The sequence below is a fragment of the Saccopteryx bilineata genome, chromosome 2 (genome assembly GCF_036850765.1).
Source record: "Saccopteryx bilineata isolate mSacBil1 chromosome 2, mSacBil1_pri_phased_curated, whole genome shotgun sequence".
Lineage (NCBI taxonomy): Eukaryota > Metazoa > Chordata > Mammalia > Chiroptera > Emballonuridae > Saccopteryx > Saccopteryx bilineata.
Genome location: NC_089491.1, coordinates 336070625 through 336095980, shown reverse-complemented (window position 1 = coordinate 336095980; position 25356 = coordinate 336070625). Strand labels below are relative to the sequence as shown.

Sequence of the window (25356 nt, the reverse complement as noted above, 5' to 3'; positions counted from 1 at the left end):
TCTCGTGGTCTGGCTGGGGAGAGCTGGTCTTTCCAAAACATCCCTACATGCCTTTGTAGCACGTTATAGGTAGAGCGCCTAGAAAAGTTTCTAAACGATGTGTTTTCAGCCCATACCTCCTGGTGGGATAAGGCCACCCCAGCAGATGTCATTAATGTCCTTGGGGCTAGGGGCAGAACCTCCCTTCATGCCAATTCTTCTGAGTACTTAGGTACTCAGTTCACAGAGAACTCCAGACCCCATGAAGGAAAGCCAGGTAGTGTACCAGGCTTGAGATCTGTCACCAAAGGACACTCCCCTGACCCGTTTCCTTGCTTCCCTGGGTAAGAAGCAGTTAGTCTGGGAATTATGAGATCTGCATATTGACTTAGATAGAGTTCATTGTCCCTGATTGAAAAGAGATTGTTGCTCTATTCCCAGCCAAAGTTGTAACTCACCCTCTCCCCATGACCTTCCTCCACATTACCTACCTTCTCTCTTTTAAGTAAACCTCCTGCTTATTTAACCTGAGTGGCTGCAATCAACCAGAGATTAGTGCCACCGCTAATGTTAATAATATGCTAATGTTTCATTAGGCAGGAGACTCTGTGTGGTGCCCTGGCTTCCCGGTATGATTTGCCTGTCAGTACAACTGGCTCAAGGAGGGGGAGTGTTGGGGAGAAACAGCCACACAGCAAATATGGACTCCCAGGGCCCCTCTCCGGTGGGACTTCCGGGAACAGAAAGATGTGGACAGGAGACTGTACCGGCTGGACAGCCGGCAGTCCTTCATCCTCCAGCTGGCCCTGAGCCCGCCCAGCTGTCACTGTCTCCCCGGGCAGCTGCTGTGACCCTGACTTTCACCCCTGTGTCATGACTCTCCGTGCTGTCCTTTTATTTCCTATCTGAATTTCCCAAGATGAAACAGGTGCCAGCTAACATTGACACAACTCAGTGCTGTCTGCCCACACCCTGCCATGCACACTTTGTAGGAACCTAAATACTTGCTGATGGGTTGGCAGTTTTGGATGTGAGGTCTGACTATATATTTATAGCATTTGTTGTGTGTGTGTGTCTGCCGGCTGACTGCTGGGAGATACAACACCTATAGCAGTATTATACCTGCTGTTTGAAACAATGTAATTCAAAGAGTTTTAAGTTGTGAGGTCTGACTATATGTATAGCATTTGTCCTGTGTGTGTGTGTGTGTGTGTGTGTGTGTGTGTGTGTGTGTGTGTGTGTGTGTCCACCCGCCCGCCCACCCTCTGACTGCTGGGAGATACAACACCTAGAGCAATATTGTACCCGCTGTATTGAAACTATGTAATTCAAAGAGTTTTCAGTTCTAGGAACATTATAACTATCACCAACAGTGAGAATGCAACCAAAACAACAATGAAGCATCAGGGAGCTGGCAGGAGTAGAGCAGTGGAGGCAGCAGGAGGAAATAGCAGTCCCTCGCTTGGGTGCCACCTGCTTCCTCACCTGGGTCTCAGTGGCATATGAAAGCCACAAAATCAGAGGCAGCCCAGAGGGCAGGTGGGCTCTTTCTCCCAATCCCCTGGGACCCTTTCTAGCCACAGAGAATGACTGTCGGTTACCAGACCACCGGGCACGGTTTTCCCCCATTTGTTTAGCTGAGTCTCCCTGCCAGCACACCCTCCTCCCCGCCACCCCTCCTTCCAGACCTCGTCTAGCTAAGGAATACCTGTGCACCTTTAAAACTCAGACTATCAAGTGCCATCCCCTCTGTGAAGTCTCTCTGGACACTTCCCTCTTGGCAGACTGATGACCCTTCCCTGTGTCCCACAACAAACCCACACAAAGCTTCAGTCCCAGCTTGGCTAGTTCTCAGGGCACATACTAGATTGCAGGTCTGACTTCCCCAGAAACCCACCAGAGTGCAGGCTTCCTACAGGCAGAGGGTGCCTTAGTCACACTGCATTCCCTGCTGCTGGCACCGTTCCTGGTATGCAGTAGGTGCCAACTGGAGGAATGAGAGAGGGGAAGGAGGGAACACAATGGGGGGCCGGGCAGTGGGTTTTCTAAGTGTGCCAGCATGGGGACAAGAAGTCAGTTGGCTCCCCTTAAACCGCTCCACTGCAAAGCCTTCACTCTGCAGGAATAGCTGTGCCCCCAGGCAGGGGTGACTTGTCCCACGTCCTACAGTGGACAGCAGAGAGTAAGGTACAAGCCTTCCAGGCTGTTCTTTAAGGAGGGCCAGCTGGATGTGCCTGTATCTGGCACTGGGGGCCGGCAATGGACTAGAGAGTCAGGAATGCCACTTGGCAGTGCCATTGTGGCTCCTCTGACCCAAGCCTGTGCTATGACAGGGGGTTCAGCCAGGCCGTCCTGGCGGGGCGTCATGTACTTTCCAGTGCCCATGCGCATTGCATCCCTGGATGGGCTGTTCAGCCCTGCTGATCCTCGGTGTCCCAGAAGGTAACAGTGTCCTGGTGGCACAGAGATGGCCCTGAGGGACTGTAGGTCCCCCACCCCACCTCTTTCTCCAGAGAACTCTCCGGGCCAAGCCACAGCTCCTCACTCCCTCACCCCTTCTCCCCTGACTGTCTGCCTCTTCCCTCCACGCAGCCTGCCATTGCGGTTTTGGGTCAACATGATCAAGAACCCCCAGTTCGTGTTCGACATCCACAAGAGCAGCATCACGGACGCCTGCCTCTCTGTGGTGGCCCAGACCTTCATGGACTCCTGCTCCACGTCGGAGCACCGGCTGGGCAAGGACTCCCCCTCCAACAAGCTGCTTTATGCCAAGGACATCCCCAGCTACAAGAACTGGGTGGAGAGGTGAGTGCCAGGCCAGGCCGCCAAGGCCGGCAACTCCCTTGCCTAGGGGTCCGCCTGCCCCTCCACAGTGGGCCGGGGCTCCCGGGTGGGTCACTCACAGAGCCTGGTGGCACAGTGCCACATCCACATGCCCACACACTCGGCATTGTCCACTGACTCAGACGGAACACTTGGCTAGACGCTGCCACTGAGCTCTGCTTCCCTGCAACAAGGCCCAGATCTTAGGGGCTGAAATACTTTCTAGGTCCAGGAAGGAAACATGTAGTTCCCTGCTCTAGTCCCCACCAAAAAAAAAAAAAAAAAACTACTAAAAAAAAATAAAACAAAAAAGACTTCAAGGGAGCAATGAACATCTTGCCACAAAAAGGCTGGAGGCCTCTCCCCATCTGCCCCTGTTCATCTGGCTTGGCTGTTCTCCCAGCATCCTGTGGGGACGTCATTGTCACTCTGGACAGTTTCTCACTGTCCCAGCCCCTTGACTCTTACACCATGAGCTCTTGAGATCCGGAGCCTTGCAGTTCCTTCTCGGCCATGGTGGCCCGGATCTGCGCACGGCCTCACGGTGCTCCTGGGGCTGGAAGGCCACCTCTGCGTGAGGAGCTGGCTCGTCGCCGTGCAGAGCGCACTCCTGGTGAAGGTCGTTTATGGTCTGTCTGGGCCGCGTCAGCCCCGTTTGCCCAGCATCTGAGCTAAGCAGACAGATGATGCTTCATTTATCAACTTATTCATGAGGGTAGCCCTGGTGGATGATTCAGGATCCATAACCTCATTTTGTGCCCACAAAGGTGAAGGAAATATACATACAGAGAGGCTAAGTAATCAGCCCACCATGACTTTTAAGTGGCAAAGGTGAAAGTGATCCCCAAACTCAGCCAACCCCCAAATCTTTTTTCTACTATTTAGTATACCCTTAGACATGGCCTCTATCAACCCCTGTGGGGCCTCCGTGTGAACCAAGGGAGGTGCCCCTTGTGGCCAGAGGATGTGGCCCCGTGCCAGGGGATGCGGTTTGCTGGGTGCTGCTGTGCAGTGAGGGACCTGCACAACTCCGTGTGACAGTCTGGTCTGAGGGTCCCTTTCTCCCTTACTTCAAAGTAGCTTAAAGATAGGAAACTTGGGTGGGTGCTCAGATCTGGTGCCTTTTGGGAGTCAAAGAGGCCAGAAATTATTTCTGACTTGGTGACCAGACAAAACGAACAGTGTCATTTCGCCCATGACAGGGAGACATCTTTATACTTGTGTATTGCTGTCCCTTGTCCAGAGGGAGTAACTAAGGGGCTGGCGTCCTGGACACCTCAATAATACAGTTTTCCTAAAAGGGTTGGCTGTCCTATTCCCTCTTCCCTTTACACTATGATGTCCTTCCTGCTCACGCATACTGTCGGAGAGCAGCGAGCGAACTCTTTGGTTCTTGTACCTGACTGTGTCTGCATCACCAAGTGGGGGTCTTACCTCCCTGTACGGAGACAGAGGCTCATTCTTCTGACAGTGGACCTGCGAGGAGCAGGCCCTGTTGTGTGGTCAGCTGGCTCTTCAGCAAAGGGGGGGGGGGGGTAGCTGGGTTCTTGATTACCTCTGCCCCAGTGCAAGGGCTTCGTGATAGGCCCTCAGGCAGGGAGGATGGGAGCGGGGAGGTGAAGGGCTGAGCACTGATGGAACATCTGCGGAGAGGATGCTCCCGGGAACGTGGGCTGGTCGGCAGGCGATCAGAATAACACATGCACCAGGCTCATGGGCTCCCCCTCACTCGGTGCTAGATGAGGTCTGCACCACACAGCTGCTGTGGGTCATGAGTAACCCCAGTCCATTTGAGTATTTTTAGGAGGGGTTTGATGGTTTCCACTTCTCATCCCACCAGTTTCTTAGCAACCAGTGGCACTCCTAGGAAGTCACTTTCTCTTGCTAGAAGGCCCAGATCCCTTCTCCTCTCATTCTGGGGTGAGGGTGCAAAGATGGAGGACAGGGAGACCACAGAGCCAGGTCTGGGAGAGCAGGCCCAGGGTGCTCTGGGCTGGATGACGCGTGGCTCACTGCTCCTCTCGCTCCACAGGGGCCTGGCCTCTGGGCTCGTCTGGCACCCTGAAAGGGAAGGGGGACCCAGAGCGCAGCACTCACAGCAAGCCTGGTCTCTCAGCTCACCCCTCCAAGGGCAGGGGCAGCCTCCTGTTTGGGAGAACAATGGTAGAATACTCTCCTTCTGTGGCCTGGGTTCGCCCACCTCTGAATTCACTGCCCGACTGGTGTGAGCGCACACACAGCCTGCACGGGACTCAGGCTTAGTAACTCTCTGCGCCCTACACCCATGTGGAGAGGCCTTCTGCCCCATCACAGCTAAGAAGCAGGGTTTACCCTGGCTGGCCCTCTCTACAAGGGGAGTAGAAAGTGTATGGTCTCAGGAGGGCTCGCAACTCTGTCGGCTGAACAGCTCAGGTGATTCTAGGTTTGTCTTTCCTAGAGGTTCACCTGTCCCTCCTCCATCTGGTCCTTCCATCCCATTTCTGCCTCCAAATACCTTGCGATGCTGATGGTTGGTGGCCCAAAGGGCCAATGCCCAGGCTCTCCGTGCCTCCATGCCAGCATGAGGGCTTTTGCTCGTGGCCACGTCTAGGGAAAGGAGAGGAATTCTCGGTTTCCCAGCAGCGGTTGGCTGCCGCACTCCCCTTCCAGGGCGGAACCTGGCCGTGTTGTCACCACGAACTGGTGTGTCACGGTTCGTTGTAACATCTGTTTTGTCACCGATCGCAGTACAATGTTCATGTTCAGCAGTAATTTGCTCTCTTTTTAAGTTGGAAGAGCTCCAAGGTTGTCCGCACGGCCACATTAGCCTCGCTCACTCGCACGGCATAGGCTTCTCCTGCGGGAGCGAGTGCCGTGGAGTCACCATCGGCCCCCTGGGGGTGGGATGGGGGGTGTCACCCACATGAACGCCATCGATCACAGGTGTCACCACGTGGAAAAGGTCAAGAATTTTAAATATTTAAACATGCCTCCTAAGGAAACCATCTATTCCAAATGTAAAGCGATGACAGTTCACCCTGGGAGCTCTGATGGAGGTGATGTGTAGACATTTCATTAACTTGTTCATTAATCCCTGGGTTGAGTGTTTTGGGTATTCATCGTGGGTGCACTGGGTGCTCAGGATAGAGGAGAGCTGGTCCTTCCCTGTGGCGCTCGTGGGGAAGCGCACACAGACGGGCACTGGGCAGGCCCCGTGAGCCATGGCAGTGGAGCCCTCAGGGAGTGGGCCAGTGACTGGGCCAAGGGAAAGAGGCACTTGTGCAGGGCCTTGAAAGGTAAGCATCTGGGGACATGGAGCGTCAGGCTCCAGTGCTCTCCATGTCTACCGGGTCCTGTGGTGTTTGAAGGGATGACAGTACTTTGATCTCATCTAAGAGTTCAGGGCTGGGAGACCACCCTCTTAATCCAGAAAGTAGAGGTGAGACACCGTCACACACTGGGCCCCTCCCGTGGAAGCCCGCTGATGTGAGACCCTGCAGAATGGCCGGCCGTGGAGAACCCAGCTCTCTGCAGCTCCCTGAGCACTGATTTCAGGACCCCAGGAGTGCAGGACCCACCTGGTATGAGCAGATGCAGCAAAGACAGCTGGCCAGTGCTGGGGCCTGACCTCCACAGGCCTGGGCTTTGGCTAGCCTGCTGGGTCCTGACCAGCTCAGGGGCAGCCTGGGGACTTTCAGAACACCTGTGTCTTTTTTTTTTTTTTTCTTTTTTACAGAGACAGAGAATCAGAGAGAGGGATAGATAGGGACAGACTGACAGGAACGGAGAGAAATGAGAAGCATCAATCATCAGTTTCTCGTTGCGACACCTTAGTTGTTCATTGTTGCTTTCTCATGTGTGCCTTGACCATGGGCCTTCAGCAGACCGAGTAACCCCCTTGCTCGAGCCAACACCCTTGGGTCCAAGCTGGTGAGCTTTGCTCAAACCAGATGAGCCCACACTCAAGCTGGTGACCTCGGGGTCTCGAACCTGGGTCCTCCGCATCCCAGTCTGACGCTCTATCCACTGTACCACCGCCTGGTCAGGCAAAACACCTATGTCTTTTGAAGAAGAATGCACTGGGAGCAAGTTCAAGGACAGGAGCCCAGGCTGACCTTTCCCTTCCTCGCTGCTCAGCCAGCTGATAAGAGCACTTGTTTGCAGTTCATTAATAGGGCCTAATTGCATCCTTCACAATCAATAAGGCTTCTCGAGGGCAGAGTCCAGTGCCAGGACTGCACGCCAGTGTGCACGCAGCGGAGAGATGCCAGGGCAGGGTCGCCGTCAGGTGCAAGGGGTGCTGTGAAGAAGACGGGGCTGGACAGAGCTCTGGAGGGGTGTCGGGAGAGGTCAGGTAGGGATGGCCAAACCCCGCGGGCAGGACGGGCTCACTGAGTACCGGGCAGGGCTGGGGATGAGAACAGGACAGGAGGCCCGCAAGCCTCACATCATCAGGGCACGGGGCTGTCCGTGGCTACTCCATCGGCGACTTAGAACAAGCTAAAGCTGAGGACATGTGGTTGATCCGTTCCTGGGTTAGTGTGTGGCCACAGATGTGCACTGATCCGATCCAGCACCCTCCACACCTGAGCAGCAGAGAAACACGGGGCCACTCGGGGCAGACCCGGCCTCGTGATTAGAGAGGATGTGCGAAGCCGGGCTCCGATGCCGTCAGGATAGCCACCTGTGGCTGCCGGCCGCGGAACAGAAGCAAGAGACATTTGTTTGTGTTTTTCACCACTGCAACCCAAGAACAGAGCCCTTTGCCTGGCAGACATTTTATTTTATTTATTTTTTTACAGAGACAGAGAATCAGAGAGAAGGATAGCTAGGGACAGACAGACAGGAACGGAGAGAGATGAGAAGCATCAATCATCAGTTTTTTGTTGCGACACCTTAGTTGTTCACTGACTGCTCAGTGGGCATGGAGTCGGGAGGGGATGCTGGGTGATACAGGTCTTGGGAGTGGCCAGGCTGAGAGTCACCGCTGAAACCCCTGGGCCACTGCTGTAAACGTGGCACACGGGCGTTTGTTGTATTCCGGAAACAGTGGCAATGAGTGTGTCTCTGGCTGGCGCTTTTATACCTGGCGTCCCATTAGGTCAAGAGCCCTGAGGAACCCGAGGATGTTTTGGAGGGAAGGGGTTGCAGGCCTGGAAGAGCAGGCTATTCTGGGACCTAACAAAGGAACCAGAACGAGACAGGACAAGGAACTGAGGCCCTAGGACCTGTGACAATGAGGGCGGACCAGGGAACCAAGGACCCCACACCAAAAGAAGGTCGTGAAGGATGGAGGTCCGTGTGAGCCCAGGCAGGACTGACCCGAGTCCGCAAGCCCCTCTGAGCAAGGCTGTCTGATTAAACGCTTGTCTCTGTGCCCATCTCGACAGCATGTCATGGGCTGAGACCTCCCGTCAAAATGCAATCAGTTCCACAATGCAGTTGGCGAGTGTGTCTGTGCAGCGGGCACCAGGGGGACAGGAGTGTCTCTCTGACCACCCCTCCCCTTGCCAGAGGGCACAGACTTCATCTCCCTCCTGCTGCCTGCCTCATTTTGCAGACACAACGGCAGGTCTGCGATCGCAGCACCCCTTCGGCTCTGAGCAGGGCGGCCAGCCTGCCCTCGCCGCGGGAAATGGAACTGTCAGGCCCTTGAGCGTGATGACCGTCATGGCACGCAAGTGCCACCCATGCCAGCCTGGCACCCAACTCCTGAGCACCCGCGGGGAGCGGTGGCAGTGGGGGATCAGGACTGATGGGTCCACAGTAGGTGCAGGGCGGGACGGTACAGACATAGGGCTGGGGTCCAGGGCGAGACGTGAGACGGTCCCGGAGCCTCTTAAATCCGATCAAGCCTTGAGCTCTGGGAACTCCTGGGGCCTGTCACTGTCACCTACACTTACACGGGGGAGAGTGAGTGCCGCTCCTAAAACTCTGTGCCCAGATGCCTTACCTGCCTCGCCTCCCTCGCTCTCCTCCCGGCCCTGGTGAAGGTCCCTGCAGCTTTCCTAGCGCTCAAGGTCCCACAGGGACTCCTGGGTGTGCTTTCTCACTGTCCCACTGTAACTCGGCCGGTCCTCGGTCCCTTTGACGTGGCTCACATCCCAAAAGAGCCCGGGAGAGGGTAGGTACGGCTGTCCTCAGGGCCCCAGGCCCTCGAGTCCCTCATTAGGAAACGGCACGGCTCCCCTCTGGCGGGAGAGTTGGGGTTTGCTGCATAAAATGTCAAATTGCAGAAATTAAAAATGTAAATGCTGGCATCTAATTAACCAGTTGACAAGAGCGCACAGCTGCAAGTGACAGTGACTGATTGCCTTCTGCCAGCCTCTCTCCCCCGGCAGCCCCAGCTCCTCCCGGCAAACCCCAGAGAGGGGAGGACATCGGGGCACAGCAACTGCTTGGAAGAGCCTTTGGGGCCTATGGAGGGGACCTCTGACGTCTACAGGACGAGACAGGGTATGAGAGGGACACAAGCGACCAACAGGACCTGGCTAGGAACAAAGACGATGCAGGAAACAAATGCTACCTCTTGGCTCCTGGTTCCACCTCTGTCCACCCTGACAGCGCCTGGTCCTCTCCCCACGTCCCTCCCCTCTGTGCCTCCTGCATCCAGAGCTGCAGAGGATTCTCCCTGGACAGACCCTGCGGCCCAGCGGGCATAGCACCCACCATGGTCCCCAGGGGGTCACACACGGACATCTGCTGGCCCCAGACACAGCGCTGATAGTGTCCCTCTCTCCCCTGCCCATGGGCACCGCGCTAACGCCTGTCCTCCCCACGCCCACCCCTGGCAGGTACTATTCAGACATCGGGAAGATGCCGGCCATCAGCGACCAGGACATGAACGCGTACCTGGCCGAGCAGTCCCGGATGCACATGAATGAGTTCAACACCATGAGCGCCCTCTCGGAGATCTTCTGCTACGTGGGCAAGTACAGCGAGGAGGTGAGCCCGGCCCTGCTGCTGGAACCAAGGGCACCACCCTCGGGCCCGCCCACCTCCAACGGGGACGCTCCGCCCACCGCCCGGGACTGGGGGCTGTGCCGTACCGTGCCACACCGCGCGGATTCGGACACTAGAAATGGTCCATTCCCTACGTTCCGCACGAAGCCCTGTTCTTCTCACAGAGACCAAGTAACTGTTTCTCTCTCTCTCTCTCTCTCTCTCTCTCTCTCTCTCTCTCTCTTTTCTGTTTATTCCCTGGTATTCATTCTCTTTATATTTTCCATTTCTCTCTTTGATCTGCTTTCCTTTAAACAAGCAAGTCCCCCCTCCCAGGGGCAGGCCACACAGTACAGTATGGGGGGGGGGGGGCAGAACAGATACAGACAGAGCAGAATGGAATCTGTGTTTCCTCGCTGGGTTCCCTAGCTGCGAAACCTCACCTGAGATCCCTGTCCCTGCAGACGGGACCTTCCTTCTGGTCAGTACAAAGGTGTGATGGGAGTTTTCTTGGCCGTACAGGCTTAGACCAGTGGATTCGGGCCCAGGCTCCCGGTGTCCGAGCAGCAGCATAACCACCCTCTCTGTGCCCGGGCTCCTCTTCCTCCTCCAGCCTCGTCTCCAAGAGAGGATCTGGGAACCCCAGGCTGAGGAAGGAGCCCCAGCAAGGTGCAGGGCCTGGCGTCCCACACGGTGCTGTGAACCGCAGTGGAGGAGAAGCCAGCGGTGGGCGCCGTAGGGGAGGGACCTGATGCCACCCTGCGGGCCAGTGCTGGCCCAGGACAAAGTCCGTGCCTGTCTGTGGCCACATGACAGAAGTCAGGATGATGTGGCGAGTGCCAGTGTGTGAACGCAACTGACTCGTCGTGGAAAGAACAGCTCCCAAGTGAATCCACACGTGCACTGGTCTCCTGCTGGGGTTAAAACGGCCCATCTTTATGAAACATCAGTGCCAGTAACTGCTGGTTCTTGGCCAGCTAAGAAGTTGGCAACTCTATCATGGTCTCCTCAATTACCAATGCATTAACTGGGCCAGGAAATCCAAAGCTCTGAGAGCCTGCCCTCAGTTCTCAGCCTCCTCCTCTCCTCCCCTTCCCTCAGCTGCTCCCTGCCCCCTGCGACCCCGGCCCAGCAGATCCCACCTGTGTCTGTGGGAGCCCCTCTTTGAGGGGCACTGTGTGCCGGGTGCTCACATATCCTACTTGCCTTGATCCTCTGCCCTGGAGCAGCCCAGAGGGGGACAGGAGTTCCCACATTATACAGATGAGGAAGTGGGTCACAGAGGCACAGAGGTGGGGTTCGGAGATGTTGTGCATTCCATCCCAGATCACCCAGCTAGAAACCGGTGAGCCCTTTATTCGATCTCACGTCTCCTGAGTCTGAGTCAAATTCGAACACATCCAGGAAAAAGTGCCCCAAATGCTCACCTGTCCTTGTCCTCCACCGACCGACCGACCGACCGTCTGAGCTCAGAAGAGGCCTTGGCAGCCACCCTTCATTAGGTGTTAACGACTAGTAAAGCTTAGGATGTATTAAGCTGCTAGCGGGGTTTTTTTTCCTAATAGACAAAGCAAAGCCAAATGAGTTCAGACCTCCCTTTATTGGAGGGGGCGGGTAGGCTTTCTTAACATCCACAAAATCACCGAGACCGGGGGATCGAACTGTCTGAGGCTTAACCTGCAGGAAACTGGAGCATCTTTGCATAGGTGTCTTTGGCCCGCTCTCAGCTGTCTTATGTGGGCAGTAAAACGTGCACATTTATTCAGACAAGCTGTCCTGTGTGCTGAAATCCTGTGCTCACTGACGAACAGGTGCCCACACACTGTACCCCATGCCCAAGTGCTCCCTGCATTCCCTATGCTTGTTCCCCGGGCTGTCGGCTTACCCAGCGACATCACGTGTTCATTCTCATGTGCACCTGTTTCCCCAAGACTTCAGTCTGCCCGTACCCTGAGAACACAGGCATGTACGTACAAACTAGTAACCTCCCTGTTCTTGCCCCCTGCACAGATCCTCGGACCTCTGGACCACGATGACCAGTGTGGGAAGCAGAAACTGGCCTACAAACTAGAACAAGTCATAACCCTCATGAGCTTAGACAGCTGAGAACCGTCCTTCCAGGCCCCCCTGGAGGGAGGGACACACCAAGCCGTGCCTCAGTCTAGATGATCATCTTTACCAAGTGCAAGTTCTGACTGGCGTCCACAGCAGCCCCTACGCAGCGCTGTCTCTCTCGCTCGCTCTTGCTCTCTGTCTCTCCCTCTGCCTCTGTCTCTCCCTTTTTCCTGGATCCCTTCTCTTTCAGTTGCTTGGCCAACACAACTGAGCCAAGCCACCAACCCAGGGTGGCCAGTCCTGCAGCGTGGCCAGTCCCCCAGCAGGGGACCCAACCATATCCCAGAGGGTGCTCTCTTTCCCAGCTGACCCGGGGCATCAGCAACGTGCAGACGAGGAGCCATGGACAGAGGATGTCTCCATGCTGCTACTGCACCCTCCACCCCTTGAGAGCCCCCCGCTGGTCCGCACCTTGGCCTGGAGAAGAGGCAGTGAGCTCAGTATTACCCTGGCTGGGAAGACATCACCTGGTGCTCCCTTCCCACAGGTCCACCTCCAAGGGGTCAGTCAGCGGTATGATCCCTTAGCAGCCGTGAGAAGAAAGGTCATACCTCTTACATATGACCAGAGTTTGGGGCGGCAGGGTGAGGAGTTGGGAGGTGCTCTGTTGAGCTCTGTCACTTGGGTTGGCATCTAGAGGCCTCCTTGTCCTCTTGCGATCTTCTTGGAGCTCTTCCAAGTGCCCATAGGGACCTGCCTGCCAAGACTTATCCCCTGGCTGTGAAAAGCCAGACAGGAGAAAGACTAGCAGTTATGTTCTATCCTGGTGACACTGCTGACCTTCTCATGTCTCAGAGGCAGAAATGTAACGTGGAAGGGAAGAAGAGGAGAGTCCATCACCCTGGATTCAGAATTTGTTGTTTTCCATTCACCTTCAAGTGCAAGTGACTCCTGGCCGTAGTCATAGCTGTGCCATTGCCAGGTCCTCTGTCTAGAGTAGGCAACTCCATCCCCTTTGGCCATCGCTCGCTGAAGGTCAACATGTAGTGCAGAGTGCACCCAGGCACCCGGGAGACTCTACCTCCAGCCGTGTCCATGGCTCCGCCTCCACTGTCCTTCCTGAGAACTCTGTAGAAGGCAGGGGCAGTCAGCCTAGCCACTGGACGCCCGCAGAATCCGGTGCCATTGCTACACAGATGCCTGTGTCACTGACTATCCAGTGATCCTGGGGAACTGTTTCATCCACATCTCAGCTGTCTCCTTAGTCAACTTCCCCCCTCATCTCTCCCACAGTCATCATCGGAAGAAATGCACTCCAGCACAGCCTCGCAGAGACAAACCAAAATGCCAGCCGAACTCAGCCCCCAGCGGCCACATCTGGGAGGACCGGAACGTCAAGCTGAAGGACGTGTCCAGGACTGGGAGGAGGAACACAGAAGTGACCTCAGCCCTAGCATCTGTCTCTCCGTCCATTCTTTCATCTGTGGATACATCATTTCAGCCAGCCAGGTAGATGTGTGCTCAGACACGAGTCCTAGGTGAGCAGGGGCCATTGTGAGAGACGTCCCAACGAGGGTCAGGAAACCTGGAATCTTGCAGGGACCTTGGAGGCCATCCGGTCCAGTCTCCCACCACAAGCAGGAACCTCTCCTGGCAGCCCGGGGGCACTTTGCGCACCACTCTGAGAGGCAGGGAAAAGTGTCGTGTACGGTGGGATGGAAGATGAGTCTGGCCTTCACACCTCCAGCATCAGACATCGTGCCCTGCCATCCACGCAGAGGAGCCCCAAGTGGAAAGAAGGAGCCACATCATTTCCAACAGTCTGTGGAGCATCTTGTACTTGTCAGAACACTCCCCCCTTTGGCTATGAATATGTGTGCATGTGTGTGAGCTCATGTGCCCACACTTGTGCACGTGTGTGTGTGTGTGTGTGTGTGTGTGTGTTTGTGCCCCGGGAGCAGGCAGAGAGCTCAGATTTCTTGTCCTATGTAGGGGGGTTTAAAATGTTTCTTTTCCTTGCTCATCAGTTCATCCTGCAGCTCCAGGTCATTTCAACACTTGTTTTCTATGCTGAGTGCTGGTGGGTGGAACGCCATGTCACCCATCTGTAGGAAATCAGGGTTGTCACGGGCCGAGGGCGGCCTGGACTTGACTGGGGGCCAGGCAGTGGTGACCCAGAGCAGGGTATCACGTGGCCTCAGGGAGGACACACGGTGGACAAAACGTAAGAAACCTAACCAACAGGAAGAGGAAAAGATTCACGTCAATGGGGGGAAATAACCAAAGGTTTTGGCAAATGAAGTGCCAGGCGACGCAGCATGGAATTTCTACCCCTGGTCACTTGCTCTTCTCCCAAGGCGCCAGGGACCCTGGCTGGCCAGGAAGGAAGCATGGGAGGCGGGCTGAGGGGGCAGCTCGGCTGCCACAATATTTTTGCACATGTGAAGGGTTGGGGAGGAGAGAGACACAAACATATTTAACACAGATTTGCTGAATGGAAGCTGTGTGTGTGTGTGTGTGTGCGCATATGAGTGAATGTGTTCTCATTTATTTTTTAAGTTTTGCACAGATAGAGAAAAAAATGAACAAGCAGGAAAAAGAACTCAACACGGTTCTGTTGGAGCTTTTATTTTTTACTGGATTATTATTATTGGTATCGTTCCTTTGTCGGTACAGAACTCTTTTTTTTCCTCCCCCACGTTTTTGTTATAAGAGGAACGTCAAACCCCTCAGAGAAACGTCAATGTCAGGAGGAAGGGGACAGAAGAAGGGACTCGTTGGTTCAGCTCGCTCCCCTCAGGTCCCCTGAGGGAGGAGTTTCGGGTAGGTCCGACTGTGACTGGTGGGGTGGGTGGTGGCCGGTGCCTTGTTTGCCTGCCTGGGGATGGAGAAACGGAACAGTCGTGCAGAGTTACAACCCACCGGGTCTGTGAAAAGTCTTTCCTTTGGCTGTTTGTGTCCCACTGATTTCATTTGGGCTCTCGGTGCACGTGCGCTAGGTCTCGGAGTGAAGACGAGGCAGCGTTGTCAGAAAGCTGTCCTTTTCCCCATCTTTCCAAAACTCCCCTGGGAATCCCCAATCTCAGAGCAGGCCAGAGAGCTGCCCGGGCGGGCGGCTGGGGGCTGGCACACACCAGACTCGGGCCTGGGGGAAGGGAGGTCCCCTCAAGTCTTTCCTGTCACAGTTCATTAGCAGGGTTACAATTCTGTTTAAGGTGGGACCTTTATATGACTCCTGAGTCCTGGGCATCGAGCAGGAGAGAAAAGGCCACCCTCCCCTCCCCCGACTATGCCCCTCCTGTACCTCCCTCCCCTGGAGACCCCAAGGTCACAATGGTACACAGAGATGATGCACTAAACACTGACCTGGGGTAGCTGGAGGGAGATGGGCTGAAGGCTGGCAGGGGTAGGAAGCGGGGGGCGGGGGGCTCTGTGGGGTCCTGAACGTACAGTGGGGAAATAAAGCTTCAGGCTGGTCACTTCTCGGGGGGAGGGGGGCACATGACTACCCAGGTATAGGCTTTGGCACTCTTTGTCCTTCCTTGTAAAGAGAGACCCTGACATTTATTGGTGACCACAGGTAGTGCCATTCAGTGAGGTTGGCTATTGTGTCACTTCCTTCCTCAGGAAAAGATGTTTTTCTTGCCTTCTGCATTCAGTGTGGTTTTAAATTTAGGGACCACCTGAGTGTCCCACAGGCCAAGGTACGTCCACACCCCCCAGAGTGATATACACACCCATGGGCAGCCCCCAGAGCATGGGGGCCAGTGAGTGAGGCCCGAGATGTTTGAGAGAGAGAGAGAGAGAGAGAGAGAGACCCCTTAACTAAATCCCAAAGTTTGAGGCAGATGCCCAGGACCGGGCCCAGGCAGAAGAGGGAGTCACCGGAAGGTGAGGTTGCTGACCTGGACCCCTTGGGCCCAGCACTCACCCCCAGCCTGGGGTTAATGTCTGTGTACTGTCCCACAACCCCCCCGCCCCGCCCATCAGCGTCCTCGTGCTCATGTCCCCTTGCATGGCTGGCTTCTGAGTGTGCCTCCTCTGTATCCGTCTTGCCTGCCTCCTGCACGTGTAGCCTCTGCCCCATGGTCATATGTCCACTAAAGTACCAGAGCACCCCCCCGGGGGGGGGCAGCTCAGCCCTCACAGCCCAGCCCTCTGCCCACCATCAGCCCAGCCCCGTCCCAACACCGCCTCCCTGAGTGGTCAGGCTCCCCCACCCAGCCAGACTCTGTGGGTCCCCATCAGAGGAGCCCCAGCAATGGTCTCCCAATGACCTCTACTTCAGGCCAGAGCCAAGTCCGGCCGATGTTGCCGGAAGCCTAACTACCACTTGCTTTGACCCAAAAGGAAAGCCCTGTTTCCCATCTGTCCTTGCTCGGGACTCTATGGCTTCACATTGATGCAAAGTTCAAGTTTATTATTATGAATCAAGAACCAACATTCCCACCTTCCAGAGAGCCAGGGAGGGAGGAAGGGAAGGCGTAGGGATGCGCTCTGCAGGCAGGTGGTCCATGGACATTTTTCCCTTGGTCCTCCCGGGTGTGGGCCGCCCCAGTGAGCAGCCCCAGTTCGGATCTCTGCGCAGCGTTTCTGTGAATGAATAACCTCCAGGGACCAGAGTCCCCACTTGCCCCCAGGAGGACCCCCCCCACACACACACACACACACGTGTGCACAGGAAGATCCTGGCCTTCCCTCTTGTCCTTAGTTCACACCACGGACCTCCTCTTAGCCTTCAAGACAGGCGACTAAGGACCCGACCTCCCCCCCAGCTCTTCCCCTTTAAACTACGTGAGCTTTTTATTTGGGGTTTTATAGTTCTTTGTTTAGTATCTATATATTTTAAGAGTTCACAATTGAGGGAACCCAGTTGTGGCTATAAAGTTCAAATTACTAGCAGGGAAGGGAGAAACAAAACTACCTGTGACTTCCCAGGGGATGAGGGGAGCTTCCAGGCTGGAGCCAGCTTCCCCGTGTCATTACAGAAAGGGTGAGAACATGCCAGGGGAAGCCTCCTCCGTGGTTGCTAACACTCTTGGTACTTCCCCTGCCCCTCTGATGGCTGGAACCTGCAACGCTCCCCCTGCTCCCCCTGCCTCCTGTTATGCCCCTCCCCCCCAGGTGGAGCAAACAGGAGCCTTATTTTACAGATAGCAGGCTGAGGACAGCCACAGGTGACATTGAAGAGGCAGCCCCTGAGAGAGCCTGGCCCACTGCTAACCTCTTTTCCTCCTGGTGTTTAGAGGTTGGCAAAACCCTCCCCTGGGAAACTGACCATTCCCCTTTCCAGACATTCAGAAGAGACCTTATTCTTCCTTAGTTTATTTTTTTATTTTTTTTTACCAAAGGTCTTTGCTCACAGTAAAATTATTTTTTATTAGGCAGAGTATCCACTTGAGTAAACATATAGGGGTTTTTTTGGTTGTAAAAGTAATACATACTTACTTATTCAAGTCCCAAATAAATTCCTTGACTGGTGACTACCCCAAAGCAAACCTAAATAAAAACAAAAAAGCCCTAATAACTAAAGAGAGCCTTCTCTGTGTGTTGGCAGAGAGTGGGCTGGGCCTGGCCCAGGTGTCCTGTGTCAGGTGGGCTTACCCTTCCCTCTCCTTCCCGCCACTCCACCCCCTTCACTCTATCTCGCTTTGGCTCCGGGCTGCCTCTGATGTTGTTGAATCCTACCCATTTCTCACCAGCTGCCTGCAAACTGCAAGGAGTCCCCCGTGAGGGATTGATCATGGAGGGCCCCAGTCCCCTCCCCCGCGAATGCACGTACCCTAGTCAAGCAGACAGGTCTATGCAGCTCGCCTTCCTTGAGTTTCTTCACCTGGAATTAGAACTTCTTTTGTTAGTATCTCTGATCTTCCGACTCAAGCACATTTTGTAGAATTCAAAACAGAGGACTTATTCAAGAGCAATGCAAAGGCCACTAAGAAACTGAGACCACTTCACCAAACAGGTGAAGTGCACATCATTCAGGCCCATGACCAAGATGGGGTGCGTGTCCTCATGTGTGATCCTCTCTCCCTTCCCCAGCGTTCCCGTCAGCTTGTTGGCTCGTCAAACCTTCTGTTCTTTAAAAAAAAGAAAAGCTAGTTTACCTCAAAGAATCTTGTTTCCATTTGGAAACCAATGACTTTGTGTTGTAGAGTGGACAACCCTTCCTTCCATCATCCCCCGTCTGGACCTGGTGGCCTCGAGGCTCCCGGGTCCGAGCTTCCTCACGTGTCAGCTACGCTGACCCAGAACAAGAACCCAGGCCTTGAGATGGGAAGGAAGGGTTGAGTGCAACTGCCCTCCTCCCCACTTTAGCTTGTAGGGACCAGCCTATCTCTTCCAGCAGGGTTCTGCCAAGTTACCATAGCAACCAGCAACTCCAGGGTACCACAACAGACAATGGCTCAGTGAGCCAGGCATGGGGGGGAGAGGAGTCTGCCTGGTTCGATGACCCAGAGTTAAGTCTCCAAAACTAGAGGGAAGAGGAAGAACAGGAAAGGAGGGAAGGGTGATTTACGGAACAGGCAGGAGTCTCAGAGAGAGGCCACCGAGGGAGGTAGGGCAGGTCAGTCCTGCTCTGGTCACCCCATTCCAGCCCCACCCCACTTCTGTTTCCATAAAGCTCCCACCTTGAACACTGACCCTTACAACAAAGCAAAGCATATCTTTAGTCGACAGTGTTATAATGAGCCTCAAAGCTAGGTGGGTGAAATCTCTTAGAGGGTGAGGGTCTTCTGGTTTTGATTTTTAAAGAGTATCCTAGTAAGATTTAAAAAAAAAAAAGATTTTAAAAGAAGTTTTTAAAAAGGAAACTTATGCTATTTCAATTGGAGCGCAGTTGTAACTTGGTAAAGGCAAGCTCCTGTACCTTTGTTATAATTAATTGTATACCTGTGTATGTAAATATAAGGCATTCCTATTTTGCAGTTCAGAACAAAAAAAAAACTTATTTGTAATATAGAATAAAGTTTATTAAAAAATAATAAAATGCGGTTTGGAATTTGGGGGTATTTCTTTTTGTGGCTGGCCGGGAGGGGGAGGGACAAGGCTGTCCATCAGAGGGCAGTGATGACCCACCTCCTACCTCCTACCTCCGCGCTGTAGGCTCTGGCACCTTCTCTCTCCAGCCGCGGGGCAGCTAAACTTGACCATTAGCGATGCATCCTTTCACTTAAGGCTCTGATTTTACTTATAAAGCAGATGTCTCAGAATCAATGATGCTTCAAGATAGGGAGAGCAGGCCCTGGCCGATTGGCTCAGTGGTAGAGCGTCGGCCTGGCATGTGGGAGTCCCGGGTTTGATTCCCGGCCAGGGCACACAGGAGAAGCACCCATCTGCTTCTCCACCGCTCCCCCTCTCCTTCCTCTCTGTCTCTCTCTTCCCCTCCGGCAGCCAAGGCTCCACTGGAGCAGAGTTTGCCCGGGCGCTGAGGATGGCTCTGTGGCCTCTGCCCCAGGCGCTAGAGTGGCTCTGGTCGCAACAGAGCGGCACCCCAAGATGGGCAGAGCATCGCCCCCTGGTGGGCATGCCGGGTGGACCCCGGTCGGGTGCATGCGGGAGTCTGTCTGACTGCCTCCCCGTTTCCAGCTTCAGAAAAATACAACAACAAAAGAAAAAGATAGGGAGAGCAGGCATGTCACCAGCCAGGGATGTGGTCAGCAGACATCACTTCTGTGTCCCACTTGACCAGCCTGAGTCCCTCACCACACAGCCCCCTAGGCATGCACTAACCCTTAGAGTTGCTCTGGAGAGAGACCCGTTGGCACCCTGGCTGTATGTAAGTCTTCTAGGCAAGCTATACCTAATGCAAATGATTTTATCATCCCCCCAGCCCACCCCCACGTTTTGATATAATATGGAGACCTCCAATACAACATGTCTCTGGAGTAGAAACAGGAGAGGGAGAAAAACAGAATGAAATGGGCGATGGTGGAAGAAGGGAGCAGAGACAGGAAGGCAGTAACTCTGCCTGCTGCGTGCTTCTATCTATGGCCCGTGCTGGCCTTACAATGGTGGTGGAGGGTGGGGCGGGAGGCGGAGCAAATGCAGATGGAGTAGCATCAGCCCTGGAACCTACACCTATGCCAGCAGTTCTCAACCTGTGGGTCGCAACCCTGGCAGGGGTCGAACGACCAAAACACAGGGGTCGCCTAAAGCCATCAGAAAATACATATTTCCTATGGCTTTAGCCACTGAGAAGCCGCGCTACCGTCTGCAGCAGCACTATTCAGCTTGAACGCATGCTGTTATGGACGTGCGTTCCAAACTGAATGCCTGCGGTCATGCGCAGATGTGATTGCATCATCCATCCAGGGCCTAAGGGGCAGGGGAAGCAGGAGGAATGCTCCACAGTCCATAGCAGTGCGGCTGGTCATCCACAGCAATGTATTACGTGTGTCCGGCACTTGCTGACGTCATCAGTGGGCGGGTGCAGCAAGCCCCGGAGGACAGAAGCCTAGGAGGCGGAGAGGCAAGAGGCGGAGAGCCAAGAGAGCCTGCAAGACAGCCTGCTGGTGTAAAAAAGGTTAATAATGTAAAAACAGTACACACACCATATACACAATACTGTGTAAGTGTAAGGTGCTTTGTGTGTAATCATTACACAGTACACAAAGCAGCTTACACTTACACAAAGCACCGTACATTTACATAGTGTGAACTACATCGGTCTTATACTATAAGAGACCACTATAAGATGTAGTTCACACTGTTCCCCAATGTATAATTATCTCCCATATCTCCCACTATTTTCCCATATTCTGAATGAGGAAACTGCTGAAATCAGCGGTTTCTGGCATTGAATCCGCCTCCTATTGATTTCATTGGGAGTGCAGCGGATTTGTGGAAGAGAGCTCCCGAGAATCTCGGGTTACCACACAATCCACCGCAGCCTCCTTTTGATTTCAATAAGAGGCAGAGAAATGACAGTTTCCGACACATTTCTTCCTCTCCTATTCAAGTCAATGGGAGGCCGCAGCAGATTCCGCTCAAATATAGAGCATGTTGCTTAATTTTTTTCACGCTAGAACTTTTCCTAGAGCAGAAAAATTCCAAAGGTGGAATCTGCCACCCCCAATAGACTGAAAGAGGCCTCACAGTGAGGAATCTGCTGTGCGGATTCTGCAGTGTAAAAGATCTGCCTCCTATAGAAGTCTATTGGGGGTGGCGGATTCCACCTTTGGAATTTTTCTGCTCTAGGAAAAGTTCTAGCATGAAAAAAATTAAGCAACATGCTCCATATTTGAGCGGAATCTGCTGCGGCCTCCCACTGACTTGAATAGGAGAGGAAGAAATGTGTCAGAACTGCATTTCTGTCCTACAGGGGATCTCTCTTCTGCGGAATCCACGGGTCTCCCATTGAAGTAAATGAGATGTGGATTCCACCGCAGAAACCGCTGCTTTATAGCATGAAAGAACCCTGAAAGATACCATGCTGTGCAGAAACTGCAGTGTATCCTATGATGTAGTTCACACTGTTCTATATAGAAAACTTGCCACTAATCTGGAAAAAACAGATCCATTAGTTAAGCAGCTATTTACGGAATGGGAGCCCCAATACACTAGGTAAGGAGGTCCATTAGTAATAAATATTTCTCAATATATAATTAAATATTGTTTTGTGATTAATCACTATGTTTAAATTATGTTTGATTTGTAGCAATGAGAATACATAATGCATATCAGGTAAATATTTATATTCCGAATCCTAACTGTAGCAAAATTACAGTTATGAAGTAGCCACCAAAATTATTTTTTGGTTTGGGGTCACCGCAACATGAGGAACTATATTGCAGGGTCACGGCATTAGAAAGGTTGAGAACCACTGACCTATGCTCTTCTGTCATTCAACAAGCTGCACTTAGGCAGATACTTGCATCTCAGAGCCTCAGGTCAGTGGATGGAGAAGGCTGAGCTGGATGTCTCCATGACATTCCAATGTTCTCTTAGTCAAAGAGAAAACCAGGAGGTAAGAGGGTCAGGAAGGAAGCAGGTCAAGGAAGGAGAAATGGAACAGTGATAAAGGGAAGAGGTAGGAAGGTGGGAAAGCAGTGTGGGGAGATGTAAGACCCTGGAGGCAGCCAACAGCTGATAAAACTTCAGCACGTCCTCCCTTCCCCATCTCCCTGCTGCCCCCCCAATACCTACCCTAGGGCTCCTCCCATCTTCAAAGCAGAGCCCCTGAGAGCAAGAGTGGAGACAGCTCCCTAGGATGGGGCTGGGGGGGGGGCAGAGAGAGAAAGGTCAAGAGGTGATCTGGTGAGTGTCCACAGGGGTTGAATCTTAGCCCTGCCTCAGCACCCCCATCTTCCTGAAAAGATCCCTTCTGAGATATAAGGGAGCCACCCAGGAAGAAGCCACGCTCAGCACCAAGACTGAGAAGCCACAGCCTCTAGATGACATGCCCGTACAGCCAACGGTGAATGAGCACCTTCAACCTTGGGACCACGTGGGCACAGGTGACATGCGGAAGCAGTAAGATGAGTGATTAAGATCCGTGCACACTGAATGGGCTGAGATCAACAAAGTAGTTTTTGTTATTTAGTAGCTCAGATACAGGGGAAATGTAATTCATGATCAGGAAGGAAAAGTTTTTCCTTTCTCCAAACAGTGTGGCTACACAGGCTGCGGTGTGACCGTGACCTCACTGGGAAAGCTCACATGTGGTTAAGTTCCTCAGACGCCTTTACCTATATGATCGCATACTGCATCACCATCGGCCAGCAAATCACTTCCCTGCAATTGTTTCCTTACCCATAAACTAAAGACAGTTCTAACTGCTCTACGAAACCCAGGAGATTATGGGGAGGGTAGATTAAGATAATTAAAGTGAAAAAACAACCACAACAAAACTGGCACACTAAGAAGGATTATACCTACATGAAGTATTGTTATTAGTCATAAAAATGATATCTTACAAACAAAACAGCTTACCAGGCCTGGGGCCTCACTAATGAATTTAGAATGGATGCTATATTGATCAGCTTGGGCTGCCCTAGCGGAATAGCAGAGTGGCTGGCTTAACCAATAGACATTATTTTCTATGGTTCTGAAGGCTGTAAGTTCAAGGTCATGATGCCAGGGTTGGTCTCTAATAAGACCTCTGTCCCTGGCTTACACACAGCTGACCTTTCTCCTCACACGGTCTTTCCTATGTGCATGTGTACAGAGAAATCTCAGCAGTCTCCTCTCATTAGGACCCCACTCTTATGACCTTGTTTAACCTTAATTACCTCCCTAAAGACCCTGTTTCCAAAATTAGTCCCACTGGGAGTTAGGGCTGAATATGGGAGGGACACAATTCAGTCTATAACAGATGCCTTAGTTATTCATGGCCAAAAAATAGATCTCCAACACCTTATAAAATATGTATTTGTTATTGTTAGACTGTGAGATTGTGGAAGGCAGAGACTGTATCAGTTGAACTTATGTTACCCAAGCTTCACAAGTGTCCAGCACAGAGCAAGCACCCTGTCAGTCATGAATAGGTGGAAGGAGGGACAAAGGGAGCAGACCTAGGAGACGTTAGCCTCCGCTTTGTGAATTCCCATCAGCCAAACAGGCTGGATACGCCAGGGACTCCGACCTATGTGAGCCCCTCACCTGTCCAGACAGTGTGGATTCACATTGAGGACCCTGCCTATCACTGTCCTGCCCTGTTATCTGAAGCCAGTTCCTCGCTGTCTCTGAACTTGTGTTTTCTCATCTATAATGATGACAATAGTCACGCCTTCCTCATAGGGAGTAACTGAGGGGGTCAAGTAAGGTAAGGATTATAAAGCACTTAGAGCAGGACCTGACATCATGAAAGCTGTTAATGGAAGGAAGCTCACAGCCTTCAGTGACAGCCTCTTGAAGGAAAACGCCGTGTTATCTCTCCAGCCCTAGCATGGAGGGTGGCACCCTGCATACAGTATTTTAATCACTTTGAAAATGTCTGTTAAATGAATGAAGTAGTCAGTAAAAGAATCTCTCAACAGTCCAAATCCTAAAAAGCAAATATAGAATAGAGCTTGCCAATAGAATATAGAAAGGAATAACTAAAAATAATAAGTGTCTGAGACAAGGGCTTGGGAGCAAGTGGCTTATTTGGGGAAGTGGTTCTAGAAACAGGAATGGGGATAGGAGAGTGAAGTCAAGCCAATTCAAGGGTATATTACCAAGCTAGTCCCCACCATGGGCAGGAGGACTCTAGAGCCTCTAGGATCTGTATAGCAAACCTCAGGAAGAGTCCCCTGGCTCCCATCCCCCATTTCTCAAAGGTTGCTCATGGCTGTTCATTCTCTCAGACTCTAGGTTTGCAAGGCTGCAGGAATAGCTAAGTGACTCCCCACAGTGACCCATGGTAGGAGCAGAGGAGCCCTGGGGCAGGACGCAAGGGGTGCAGCGTCTGTCCCTAAAGCAGATGCACTCAGACTATCCATGTGTGCCACTGATTGCTATGGCAACAGCTGAGAATGAAAGGCAGGTCAAGAGACTCTGAGGTGGGACACCAGGGAAATCTACAATACAGTTTGGAATCCTTTACAACCCTTAGGAGATCCAAGGTGGCGGCAGAGAAGGTGGAAGCAGCACTCACCTCCTCCCGGGACCAAACTGGAATTACAACTAAACTATAGAGCAAGCAACCTGAATAACTAACTGAACACTAGCTGAACAAAAGTCTTATAATGAAGGATTCACAGAAGAAGCCACAGCCAGACTGGTTGGAAGGGTGGAGACTCAAAGAGGGCGGGCCGAACTCCCACAGGGGGAGGCTGAGGTTCTGCAGTGGTATATCAGCTGTGGAAGGGTTCCTCCTGAGAAATGTGGGGTCTCAAACCCCAGCCAGTCACCCCCACCCAGAGTACCCAAGCTGGAAAGAGGCACCCACATAACACCTGGCTTTGAAAATCATCAGGGATTCTGTCTACCAAGAAGAGATGCCAGGGAGAGACAGGAGTCTGCTAGACATACAGGTGCCCTCTTAAAGGACCAAGGGACAAAATCCTATTTGCAGTCACTCACCCAGGGCTCCAATGGAAGGAGGGGCAGAGTGGACCAGAATCACATGAACCCCACTTCTGGGAATATATCCAAAGAAGCCCAAAACACTAATTTGAAAGAATATATGCACCCCTGTGTTCATTGCAGCATTATTTACAGTAGCCAAGATTTGGAAGCAGCCCAGGCATCTATCAGTAGATAAGCAGATATGCAAGCTGTGGTACATTTTACACAGTGGAATACTACTCAGCCATAAAAAAAGAAAGAAAATCTCGACTTTTGCAATAGCATGGATGGATCTGGAGAGTATTATAAGTGAAATAAGGCAGTCAGAGAAAGACAGGTACCATATGAATTCACTTACATGTGGAATCTAAGGAACAAAATAAACTATCAAAATAGAAACAGACTCATAGAGACAGAGAATAGACTGGCAGCTGTCAGAGAGGAGGGCGGCTGGGGGGGCTGGGTGAAAAAGGTGAAGTGATTAGCCTCCCTCCCCCCTAAAAAAAAGAAAACTCATAGCCATAGACAACAGTGTGGTGATTAGCAAAGGGTAAGGATGGCTGGAGGGAGGCTGGAGAGGGTAAG

At 52.8% G+C, this 25356-nt stretch overlaps 1 protein-coding gene across 1 annotated transcript in view; it reads left to right on the top strand.

Moving 5' to 3' along the window:
* PLXNA4 (plexin A4) overlaps positions 1 to 18768 on the top strand; it is a 417067-nt gene extending 398299 nt beyond the window's left edge. The window contains exons 30-32 of the mRNA XM_066262319.1: positions 2572 to 2784; positions 9576 to 9726; positions 11734 to 18768. Of these exons, the coding sequence (XP_066118416.1) occupies positions 2572 to 2784; positions 9576 to 9726; positions 11734 to 11829 (460 nt within the window). The 3' untranslated portion in view covers positions 11830 to 18768. The remainder of the gene's footprint in view (positions 1 to 2571; positions 2785 to 9575; positions 9727 to 11733) is intronic.
* Positions 18769 to 25356: the final 6588 nt, after the last annotated feature.